Source organism: Perca fluviatilis, chromosome 14, assembly GCF_010015445.1.
Source record: "Perca fluviatilis chromosome 14, GENO_Pfluv_1.0, whole genome shotgun sequence".
In the NCBI taxonomy this organism is placed as follows: Eukaryota; Metazoa; Chordata; class Actinopteri; order Perciformes; family Percidae; genus Perca; species Perca fluviatilis.
In genome coordinates this window covers 29317161-29329531 of record NC_053125.1, presented here as the reverse complement: position 1 = coordinate 29329531, position 12371 = coordinate 29317161, and the positions used below count along the sequence as shown (strand labels likewise).

At 36.9% G+C, this 12371-nt stretch overlaps 2 protein-coding genes across 3 annotated transcripts in view; both read left to right on the top strand.

The window, feature by feature from the left end:
* The window catches only part of LOC120572807 (sialoadhesin-like), a gene marked incomplete in the record, with an annotated part of 288199 nt that overhangs the window by 56890 nt on the left and 218938 nt on the right, over nucleotides 1-12371 (top strand).
* The window catches only part of LOC120572746, a 52669-nt gene that overhangs the window by 13535 nt on the left and 26763 nt on the right, over nucleotides 1-12371 (top strand). The window contains exons 4-13 of one of the 2 annotated variants that reach the window (XM_039822157.1): nucleotides 4630-4709; nucleotides 4835-4964; nucleotides 6074-6229; nucleotides 6919-7056; nucleotides 7374-7525; nucleotides 8172-8275; nucleotides 8365-8554; nucleotides 9221-9352; nucleotides 10082-10225; nucleotides 11029-11164. In XM_039822157.1, coding sequence (XP_039678091.1) covers nucleotides 4835-4964; nucleotides 6074-6229; nucleotides 6919-7056; nucleotides 7374-7525; nucleotides 8172-8275; nucleotides 8365-8554; nucleotides 9221-9352; nucleotides 10082-10225; nucleotides 11029-11164 — 1282 coding nt within the window. In that variant the 5' untranslated portion in view covers nucleotides 4630-4709. Of the gene's footprint in view, nucleotides 1-4629; nucleotides 4710-4834; nucleotides 4965-5918; nucleotides 5948-6073; nucleotides 6230-6918; nucleotides 7057-7373; nucleotides 7526-8171; nucleotides 8276-8364; nucleotides 8555-9220; nucleotides 9353-10081; nucleotides 10226-11028; nucleotides 11165-12371 lie in introns of those variants that run through there. The other variant, XM_039822158.1, reaches the window with a different exon arrangement.

The window sequence follows — 12371 nt, the reverse complement described above, 5'->3', positions numbered from 1 at the left end:
TCTAGGTATGGTGAAGGGTATGTGATGATGTGGGACTATTTTAATTCCAAAAGACCAAGGAAAATATTATCAGGATATTTCTGGATCCAATAAAAAATCCTTTAGAAATAAAAATCTATCCTGCCTCTAAATGAAATTAACATAGTGTCTATGCCTGAATTTAAAGGGAAGAACATTTATTTATTTACAATACATTATTCATTCACAATGAAAAATTGGTGTCCTTAAAGACAACTGGATTTTTCCTCATGTTTTTAATTAAGGCATTAAGATCAATTTCCAAAGGATGATTTTTTATTCCTGTTTTTAGTCAACTTTACTGGGTGTCTAAACTTACGCATGCCACTGTATTATTAAGCTCAATCAAAACAGAGTGCTGAATAGGATCTGAAGGACAGATACACTGGATATATTAAGCTTATGTTATCACACCGCCACCACAAAAACAACTTTTCTGCTTAGTAGCATCACAAGGTAACAGATTGGATGTTAAAGCTATGGGAGGAGAAGGAATATTTTGTTCTTTTGTTAGTTAGGGTTGGTCTACGTCAGCCAATGTCAACTGGCGGCCCCGCGGAGTACATCCGGCCCAACAAAGCTTTTTGTCTGGCCCGAATAATCATGATTTCACAAAATGTAAAAAGAAAAAATTGCGTTCTGTTATTTATCATTTCAAGCATTTATAGCAAAAACCCAGCCCCCTGTATTAACATCTCTATTCACATGCCAGGATTCTGTACAGCGATGCCCGAAGCTCCACACATACAGCTGAGCCGGAGATGTGTGTGCATTAAACAAACCCCCGCGGCACCTGACTGGGGAACGATACAGAGAGGATAACCAACGGCGCTGGGGCAGACAAACTCACGCTAGTCTCTTTTCTGTAAATAGGCTACAATTAAAACTTCATGAGTAAAAAGTCAATACTTATCAATACACTCACCCGTTAGACCGGCATAAACATGTAGAAAGCGATATTTCAATCTGCTCTGTCTGCTCAGTCCGCTCTTGTCCACCGTACTGTTTTACGCAACCACGCTCTACTCTGCAAATAGCAAATTTTACAAAACAAGCTAAAACAAAAACTGTCTGTTTTTAGTCTAACTGTTTATCTTAGTTTGCCGGGAATCTGGAAATTTGGACAAATTCTTGTAAACCTCACAGCTGGCTGAACAAACCAAACTCTCCGCTAGGAGCGATCAATCTATGGAGGTAATATAAGTCAAGTCAAGTCATTTTATTTGTATAGCACATTTAAACGAACAACAGTTGACCCAAAGTGCTTTACAGGTAGAACAGGGAAGGCAGAGACAATATGCCTTAAGAATACATAATCGTATGTGCGAGGTACCATGAATATAAATAGGCAAAGAAAGAATTAATAATGTAACAGAATAAAAACAACAAAGGAACAATGTTTGTAAAAAAATAACTAGGAATCAAGGAGAGTTAAAAGCAAGAGAGTAAAAATGCGTCTTCAGATTTGATTTAAAACTAGCAATTGTATTACATGATTTGATATGGAATGGGAGGGAATTCCAGAGTTTGGGGGCTACTACAGAGAAGGCTCGGTCCCCTGTGGTTTTAGGGCTGTCCGGGGATAACGAGTAGTTGTTGGGTTGTGGACCTGAGTGCCCTGGTGGCAGAGTAAGTAGACAGGAGATCGGAAATATACGGAGGGGCTTGACCATGGAGTGCTTTAAAAACAAAAAGTAAAACTTTCAAATTGATTCTGAATTTCACTGGCAACCAATGAAGCTCAGCTAAAACGGGAGTTATGTGGTCATACTTTTTGGTGCCAGTGAGGAGTATTGCAGCAGCATTCTGGACTAATTGGAGTCTGTTCAAATTATGTTGGGTTAGGCCTGTGTATGGTGAGTTACAATAATCTAGGCGTGAAGTAAGAAAGGCATGAGTGATTAGCTCGAGATCCTTCTTTGATAAAAAGTATTTCAGCTTTGCTACTGTTGGTAAAAACTACCTTTAACAACAGAGCTGACTTCTTTATCAAAATTAAGAGAGCTGTCAAAGAGAACACCTAGGTTTCTGACCTCGCACTGTAAATTTGATGACCAAGGGCCAAGGGCATTGCTCAGGTTTTTTGTAGAGGTGGGGGATCCAAATAAAATCTTCTCAGTTTTCTTGTCATTTAACTGGAGAAAATTTGCTGCCATCCAGGATTTAATGTCCTCCAAACAGCTAAAAATGTTATTAATTGATGAAGTGCAACCAGGGGAGATGGGTAAATACAGTTGTGTATCGTCAGCGTAGCAATGGTAATTTAGGTTGTGCTTTTCAATGATAGAACCATATAAGACCAAAACAGATACATCTGGCTACTTAATATGCACGTGAATGACGCGATCGTTATGTTCGAGTTCTTCATTCTTGATGATGATAATGCTGGTTGTATTATTTTGCAACAGCATCTTTCATTGCAAATGAGGCATACATGATGAGCACATAGCCTGCTTATCAGTCCATTCATCATTAAACCTGGGCTTTTGGCTTTTCCACGTCAACTTTTCGCTTCAGCCTCTTTGATAGTGACATGTTTACCTGACAACAGCCATTTCTTTATGCAAGCATTTTCCACCAATCAGGACGCTGCATGCTACAATAATGTTTCCATAATCACAGACTTTAACCATCACTCCTCAGTGAACTGCCTCCTAGTCTGAGATCTTTTTCTAGTTAAAGAGCCAGAGTTTGCTCACACTAATACATGTAAAAAATTAAAAAAATAGCATTAATTCAGTAAGAAAGTGAACATTTAGAATAGGCGTATTAGGTATAAATTCATTTTATTTTCTTTATTTGAAAGTCCGGCCCCCGGAGTGTCTGCTTAGAAAAATTCTGGCCCTTGGAAAAATGTAGTTGATGACCCCTGGTCTAAGTTGATCTTTTCCAGAAGACTGTGGTTCTGTTGAAATGAAATATATTTTGAGTAACAATGCAATACATGCAGATCTATCTTTTTTTCACAAACAATCCCACAATCATGTTGCATAATTTATTGGTGCTACAATGATAGTCATACAGAAATAAAGCTTAATAATGATTATTCATAATTCACAATTTGCTACTCGCTGTTAAGCGTATATTAAAGGGAGTTAAGTGTTTTGGACAACCCAATAGGCTAGTGTACATGCCATTGGCATTCAGTTTTGGTATTTTTTTGAGTACCCAAAATAGCCATGTCTAGTTTTTGAGTCCCCAAACAGCGGTATTAATGTCAGCGAGAAATAGACTGCATTTCCTGTGGCTGCTTCACAATAAAAGCCACACTGTGTTTTGTAAAATGAACGCTTTTAATTACTAAACACAGTTTCTGGAATAGGCCTACACCCCTACAAAGGGAGGAGAAAATACAAGCAGGCCTCTGCATATTTCCCTCATGATATTGTTAGATCCCCCAAGTTACCCCCGTAAAGGAGATACTGGACTAACTCTCTGTTTAAAGGGTCCGAGCCTCTTTGCCTATGGGTATTACCCTACTAGGTTAAAGGGACTATTTAAGCTGGTGGCGAGGAGACACGCCTAGCTTCTAACTGCCTTCATCCGTACGTCTACCCTGCTTACACTAGCCCGACCGAATGGCCCCAGAGTCAGGTACCGCACCAGTCACGCATGTTAACGGCAGCTCTCCTCTCAATGATCTCTGCACTTGTTAGTTGCTAGGATTGGTTTTAGTAGCTCGTACAGTGAGCCAAAAGGGTCTGTTTAATTTCTATGGCACTGCAACTTTACTCGAACCAAAGTTCAAAAAACCTGTTGATGTATGTCTTCTTTAGTCTGTTGGCTATTTAGGTTTTTTTCTTGGAACACGTCACTTGCACATTTTGCACTTACTGCGGCGTCTTGTGTAGACTGTTTACATATTTGTGCTCATCATCTTATGTACATTTATTGTACCAGTGTTATGGTTGAATACATTGTGAATTCATATTTCTAAAATTGTATGATGTTTTTGTTGAGTTATTATTACACAATACTTTTTTCTGACCTTTTTTAATCTTGCCCCTGACAAATAACCCATATTACAAAAGAAACTAAGACTAAAACTAATAAAAACTAAACTAAAACTAAGCATTTTCAAAAAATTAAAATAAACTAAACTAGCAAACCTGCTTTAAAAACTAATTAAAACTAAACTGAATTTGAAAACAAAAAGTCAAATAAAAATAAAAACTAATGAAAAATGCAAAACTATAATAACCTTGGTCTGTACATGTGCACGAGTCACTTCCTCTCTCTCTTGGTGTACATGTCTTCTCCCTCATAGCTTCAACATTTCAACCTATTTCCTAATAATTACTTTCTCTTTGCTTAATAAATTTTGTCATATGATTTTTATCATTGTCATACACTTAATAATCAATCAATAATCATTCCTCAAATGGTTATATTCTTCATATAATCATTTTTGAATTACCATACATGTTTTGCTTGTAGCATTAAAATCACCTTTTAACTTTTAGCTATTATTCATTTTGTAATTCATCACCTACTCAGGCGGAGAGTCCCCAATCTTCCTGGGTAGATACTAATGATGGAAAGTCCCTTGTTTACTTGACAATATCTGTTGTGTAATCCCCATAGCCACATTTACTTTCATTTTCCTCAAAGCAGCCACACAGAGCTAGAATATATGCTGGAAAGAGAAACTAAATGGCACAACTGTTGCACTTCATCTTCAACACAGCAAGGTAAGTTTTCCTGCTTTAAATATTCTGTAGATTATAAGTGAATATATCAGTTCATATCTTATGTGTAGTTATGTGTTTTATTTGGAATATTCTGCTATTTGTGTGTTTTTCTATGTGTATTATAGATGGGTGCAATATTCAACTTACTTGAGCAGCACAGACTGGATTCTTACTACCTTAAATTTGTTGAGTTTGGTGTGAAGGATGAAAGAGATTTCATTGATGGTGTAACAGATGAAGACTTGAACAACATCGGTAAGCATAACTGAATCATTTACAAGTCTAGATACCAAAGATGTACGCATGATAACATGAGTTTTTCTCTTTTCTTGAGACAGGCGACATGTGCTTTTGTTTAGTGCAGCTTCGCTGAGCAGAATGTTTTTGCCAATATGCAAAATATCTCTCTTTTCCTCCTGCATTTTGTTTTTCCATATTGTAATATTATCAATTTAAAGACCTAAAATATAAACAAAATACCAAAGCTGGTTACACTCTCTTTTTGCTTTCAAGTGAAACACATTTTCCCATTTACATTTAAGTATTTAGTCTAGTTTCCAGAGGCAATAATCTGTTGAATTTAAAAGACAACAATCAATGATTTTTACATTATAACATGAGTTGTTCTCTGTTTTTTAATGTAAAGATGTGAACTGTTGTATGAAGCCTAAATATAATAATAGAAATCCATGTACTGTTGGAAGAAAGAGAGAAAGAATTGGGAGGTTTATACAACCTACGGCTAAAAAAAACCCAGGTTTTTCAGGAAACGTTCATCGTCTAATGCAAGTTAATTAAATACTGTGCCATACCTACTGAGGATTGCCACATGATTCATTGGTTTAATTTACATAACCACCAATGGATCTTGACCTTTTTGAAAGGCAGTATTTGCCCACTAAAACATAGAGTGAATTTTGATAAGATATAAGTAAAAACAAAATTAGAGATTTAGACAAAAATACTTATTCTCTACTTATTAATTCTTTTTTTTATTTTTCTTCTCCAAAGCTCGGTATACGTATATTACTCTAAACTCCAACACATGTTCCTCATATGTTTGGAATATTTATTTATTTTCTAGGCTAGGGTGGTGATGGCGCAGTGGATATGCCACATGCTTTTGGTGTGGGAGATCCGGGTTTGATTCCCATTGCAATACATCAACCAATGTGTCCCTGAGCAAGACACTTAACTGGATAACTGGCCTCTGGATAAAAGCGTCAGCTAAATGACATGTAATGTAATGCTAATTATATAAAAAAAATGTTAACACTATAAGGGATATAGTACTCAATGGTCTAAGTAAAAAATAGTTTTCAATATTAAAATATAATGTAATAATCATAAATATTTCCAAACAGGATTAAGCCAGGTGGAAAGGAATCGCTTTTCAGCCATGAAAGACAACATTCGCAGACTTAGAGCTCCAGCGGCTGCAATGTCTGTGAAGAAGTCGTTGGAGTCCTTCTGTCTGCAGTACACGTACCCCAAATGCCCTGAACCAAAATATATCAGAGGTAAGAAATTCACCTAATTTATTGAATTAAAAATAAAAAAAATACTTATTGTACAGAAAAAGTGAGCATACTCATGTCGGTATTAACTTCATTAACTTCGTAAAAGGGGACTGATATATAAACATACACAGAACAGCTAGGGTGGAGGATGATGTTGGTAATATATAAGAAGACAAAACTAGGAGTGGCACTCACTGAGAACATCATGAGGCAGGTGTGGAATGACAAAACCAGCAGAACAAACACAAACACAACTGCTGCTGTTCTTAAGTAATTAAGAAGCAGGGAAATTAATTAAGATATACCAAAGGTTTAAATAACTTAGCTCCTAGTGTGACTCTTGGTATTGTTTTCCTTCAGGGTTAGGGCCAAATTCTGTCGTATACTATCAAGCCTGTCTCATATGAACTCTTGACATTGTCTGGAGAATCTGGTCTGGACATTTTCTGCAGTTTCCCTTTCTCACATGTAGCACACAACAGGAGATTGCTCTATGCACACATGGACTCAATCGGATTACACAGACTTTGTATTAAAAAATTGGCAGGGGGTTCAGTATAGCTTTGGATAACTGGCAGAAATGCAATGTAATCTGTTTATAACAGTAATTATATGACAGTAATTGTGTAAAATATCATAGCACCCACATGCCATTTTATACTTTTACCATTGCCATTTTGAATTGTCAGATATGGATCCTGAACAAAATACAGTTGAAGATCTGATGTTGAGGATCTGTCACATGGAAAGTGTAAATCAATCCAAAAGGGTCTGTCTCTACACAGTGGATGGAATGCCTTTGACAGATGATCCCTTCTTCAACACATGTAAGATGGATTCTAGGTCTTTATTCAGTGTGATCATGCGCTACAGTTAATTACTTTTAAACAGTTATTAAGCCTTCATATAATAATATATCTTAAGATTTCAGTGTTTTGTCATTTGTACATTTTGTGCATAAAATTTACTGTTCTGCCAGTCAGTGAAAACAAGTGTGTGTATATATATATATATATATATATATAGAATTGAGAAAAAAACAGACACAGTGGATCAGTCTCTGTACACTGAGGCTCAGCAATGTTGTTTTCTGTAGTGCAACAAAATATGGAAAGTGTTTTTTGGTTTTGTTTTATACCTACAGGGTCTTTAAAAGACAGACATATTGGAAATAAGGATGTAATCTATGCCATATTCACGCCAAAGGAAAACCTGAGAGCAGCTCCTCAAATGCTGACGCGAGAGGTTACTGAAACCTACGGGACTGATACAGTTCGATGCCACATCATGCTCAAGGTAGGTTTATGTACACTACTGTAGGGAATTTCTTCCCCTTAACTAAGCAGCATTGAAGACTTCTGGATATAATAAAATGGCTATCAGTTGTAAATACTGCTTCTTTTGTCTGGACTGGAGGTGTTAAAGTTGACCTAAATACTTTGTATTAATTCCTTTTGTAAAAGTAAAAGATGTTAAAAATCTTCCATTAAAGCATGGTTTTAGGATGTGGGAATGACAACTTTTTAGATATTTGTAAATTATTGTGATTAGGTGGTTTGGGAAATGTGAACAGTATTGTTTGTTAAATTGAATAACCTGGTTTTGTATTCCATTTGCATAGAATTCTGTTATCATTTGGTGTTCTATCTACCTGCCCAGGGACTTTCGACGAAAAATAGCAAGTGTGCTAAAACCTGGTACAATGCATCTCCTCATTTTTATACAAGGTTAATGTTCAGTTGTGCACTGTCCCCGTCTAACCTTCTTATGTGTGACAGCACGTTCCATCTCTTTGATTTACTTTTTAACCTTTTATCAGTTTTGCAAGTGAGAATTTCAGGGTGGTACTGTATAGACTGGTGTACGTACCTAAGACACCAACAATTATACACCTCCACCAGCAGGTGGTGCTATAATTTTCTATTTTGAATATTTGATCTAGGGAGACTTTGAGGTGACAGTGAATTTGGCAAGCGACACAATATCTAAATTGAAGAACAAGCTCGCCAATGAAAGTGGAATCCCAGGACATGTTCTTCATTACAAGTATGTCAGAATTATTGTATTGCATATATAGTATGGCTTTTGATCAAAAATATTGATACTGATTCTGATGTGCTTATTCATGTTTTCAGAGGCGGACACGGTAGCGGCAACACATTGGAAAGTTGTGGAATCTCAGATGGGTCGACAGTGCACTTCACCCTGTCCACATTTCCTGATGACATTCCAGACCACAAAACATTCTTCATCGATGATGTTGTGCCCTCAGTGCAACAAACCAAGAAAGGAATCAGTGTCTTCTTGTCTTCCCTGTATATTATCGTAAGCACAGTTTCATGACATATCTGTTTGAATTGCAGATCTATTTTTTTTTTACATAATTGTTTATCCCCTGCCCTATTTATTTATCTCGCTGTGTCCAATCGTTGCTAAGCTCCCAGTAGAGTCACACATGTTTGTCTGAACTGTTTGGGATAAGCCAGTTTTTTCTTTAATTAGGTTGTCTTTGCCCATTTAAAATGTCTTAACATTTACTATTTGTGAAAAAAAAAACATTGATAGGCTTGCTGGCCTAAAGTTAAGATAGTCACTAAGGTAGCCATCCACAGATCCAGTATATCCTAAAAATTCACTGTGTCACATGTATGATTAACATTAAAACATAATTTATAATGTCATGCAAACAATTTTTATTTTAATAGCTTAGTAATGCATTCAATAAAAAGGTATGTACATATTTACTGCCACATTTATTTATTTTGCGCACATGCAGTTCAGACAAACAGCAGAAACCTGGATACAATGCAAAAGTAAATTAACTTAAATGTTGCATAAAATAAAATGTGTGTTCCTCCTTTGGCATCATAATCAACTTACTTTTCAAGAAAGGAACTACAAACTCTTTACATTGTCTAACTCTTTTAGATGCTCTTTCCCCTCTGTATGTTCACAATGTAGTTCGAATTGTTTTGATATTTTCCACTACAGAAAAATAGGGGTCTAGGAGTTGGATACAAACCTGTGATTGCATACATACGAAAACTGACCGGATGTAACCCTCTGGCCCAAAGTTTGTATCAGTTAATCTGGAGGAATGAGGTCATATCAAGGAATCAGAAGGTAAACTATGCAAGATCACTTTCATTACCTTTTTTCATGAAAATAAAAAGGCGCCTTATAAATAAAGGTATTTGCATGGACCACTTTTTCAGCAGTGAAATGTAATTAAGTACATTTACTCCATTGCTATACTTCAGTACAAATGTTGAGATACTTGTATTGCACTTGAGTCTTTTCTTTTCATGCCACTTTCTACTTCTACACCGCTACGTTTCAGAGAGAAATATTTTACTTTTTACTCCACTACAGTCATCTGACTTTTACTTTACAAGTTAAGACTTTTGCACACAAAACACATGTAGTTTATAAAATCTGATATTTTATTCTAAAGTAAACTAGCCAACAATATAACAAGTCCAGCTGAAATGATGAGACCATTAAACACACAATGTTTTGGATCCTTTACACTTTCTAAAATGTGAGGATTTTTCTGCATTGAGTATTTGATACTTAGATCCTTTTACTTAAGGACAATTTCAATGCAGGAATTCTACTTTTTATTTTCATTTTTTTTTGTATCTTTTACAGTGTGGTACGTTTTACTTGAGTAAATGATCTGAATACTTCTTCCAGCACTGATCTTTTTGAAGTGTTTTGAAGGTTTAAGTAGATTCACATTAACACTGCATTGTTTTTAAACTGAAGCATCATTCATTTTGTTTCATTATTTGGCTTGAAATGTTATTGTCCTCTTAATGTAACAATATGTTTTTTTTATCTTTCCTGTAGATCGCAGTGGTTGAAGGCTTGTACATGCTCTTTAGAGAGCTTTTGCCAACGCTTGAAACAAAACGTGGAGACAGGATCATTGATGACCTTGATGTCTTTGAGTATTCAACATACTGCTGGGCACACCTCTTATCTGAAGCAAAGGTATTTCTACATTAGTTTGGAGGCAGAATCTAAATTCACAGAGGCAATGAGGCAATTGACCTTGGGGTGAAATGTTGAGCGTCAAACACTTCATTTCCTGCATTCTGATACATTTAATGCACTGATTTATGGTGGAAACATCTTTTTTTCATGTAAAGTAAAATACAGGTGACAATTCAAAACATAAAAATGTAATGTAATGCAGTAAGGGGGCTTTTACTAATAGTGCATTCGGATCAGGGACCTGGACCGTATCAGAGTAGATTTGACCCCAAGTCCAGTTCGTTTGATTAGTGTGAACATGATCCATGCCAAGTGTGAAGCGGTCGCAGTTTGAAACATGTGGTTAATATTGTGAAACAGAACTATTTGTTTAGGTTTAGAAAAATGTTAAAATAAATGTGGGATGTAGTTTCATACTTGTGTACATGACTTGAAAAATAACAACATTGACTTTAGGTTTCCCAGGGGACATGAACAGTGGTGTCTTGGGTGAAAGTCCTGTGTATGTTTGACTCATCCCTTCTCCCTACGCAGACTTTGTCGCTCTTTAAACTAAGTCATCTTATTTTCTATTATTAATAACTATGGGCACTACAAGTCGCTGCATAACAACAAATATCAATATGTGTCATAAAAAGCTGCGCCTCCTAGCTCACGATTACGTTAGTTATCAACTAATGATTGTTTACCACTTTTGTAGGTATAAGTACAAACACTGAAGTGAACTGAATACAATAATGTTATAGACTTCCAGTTGAGTGTTACTGCCTAATGCCCCTTGTTTATCCTTATTTTCATAGAAAGAAACGTCAGACCACGAGAACTATGCACCATTATCTCTGATGTCTGAAGAAGGCAGCCGTTTCTGTGATCCAGTCACTCTACCTGGAACACAAGGTGTTTTTGAAAGAGCAGTTGTACTTCAAAAAATCAAAGGTAAAAGTAAAATCTCTTATGGTTTAAAATTACATGAGGAAACCTTTCAACACATTTTCAAACAATTGTTTTATATTTATATTTTGAGTGGAATTAAAGTTCTTGTTATTGTAGTTTTGACCATTTTCCTCACCAAATTAATTGCCAATATGTGTGGATGCAGTTTGACTGTAACAAAGTCCAGTATGCCAAGTAAGCCGAGCAGTTGGGCAGGGACAAAAACCACAGAACCAGTTCATCTATACTCCTAATGTGATAGAGATAACATAACAAAGTTGATTGTAGCTAGCCTGGTTGACACAAGACCCTTCTCAGTTGTAATAGAGAGTGGGTCTGGGAAAGGTTCACTGACAGTTCATTTCCAAAGGGGCGTCACCAACAGACGCCGCTCAAATGCCTCTGGGCGCATTGGATAGTCCTTCAACTAATCAGACCAACGATCCGGGTGAAGCTGCGCTTCGGTGGCCGTCATGTTGAATGTAAACAAAAAGCTGCTCGCTGTCGCTGCATTATCGTATTAGCGTAGAGCCCACCTCAATGGTTGTGATTGGTGTAAAGCCCGCCTCAGTGGTTGTGATTGGTGCCTCAATTCTGGGGACATTGGAAAGGGGTTTGAATCATGGATGTATTAGGAGACCTTTGAATGGGCTCTTCGCCAGACTGACTTGCAGAGCAAATCTCAAATTTGCCGGAAGTTCGTCAGGGTTTACCCAGGCTAGATTATAGCTGCGAGCAGCGATAAACGGGCCCTCGCCCCTCCGAGCACATTGGGGGTACTGGCTGATACCCGGTTGCTTATGTGACGCTAGTGAACACATACTGATTATATGTTATGTTGCTGTGTGTCATGTGTAGACCACACTATTAAATTGTAATGTAAATCGGATGTTTGTCTCATAAGGCTGACTTCCTGTTGCCAGCAGGTGGTGCTATGACTATGACTCAATATGGGCATATTTATGTGTCCAGGTCTGGACTCTAATCATGCATGCAAAGTTTCAGGCAGATTGGACACAGTAAAGGTACAACAGCTTCCTGTGTTATGGCAAAACGCACAAAATGGCCGCCACGCCAACATTGTCCTAGGAAAACACAAGCTTTGCAATTTGGCAGACTGAACGTCTTGACATGCTGCTGACCCAATTTGAGAAGGATCTGTTCATTTCTCTAGGAGGACTTTCAAAAAGTCCGAAACCTATAAAGGGCC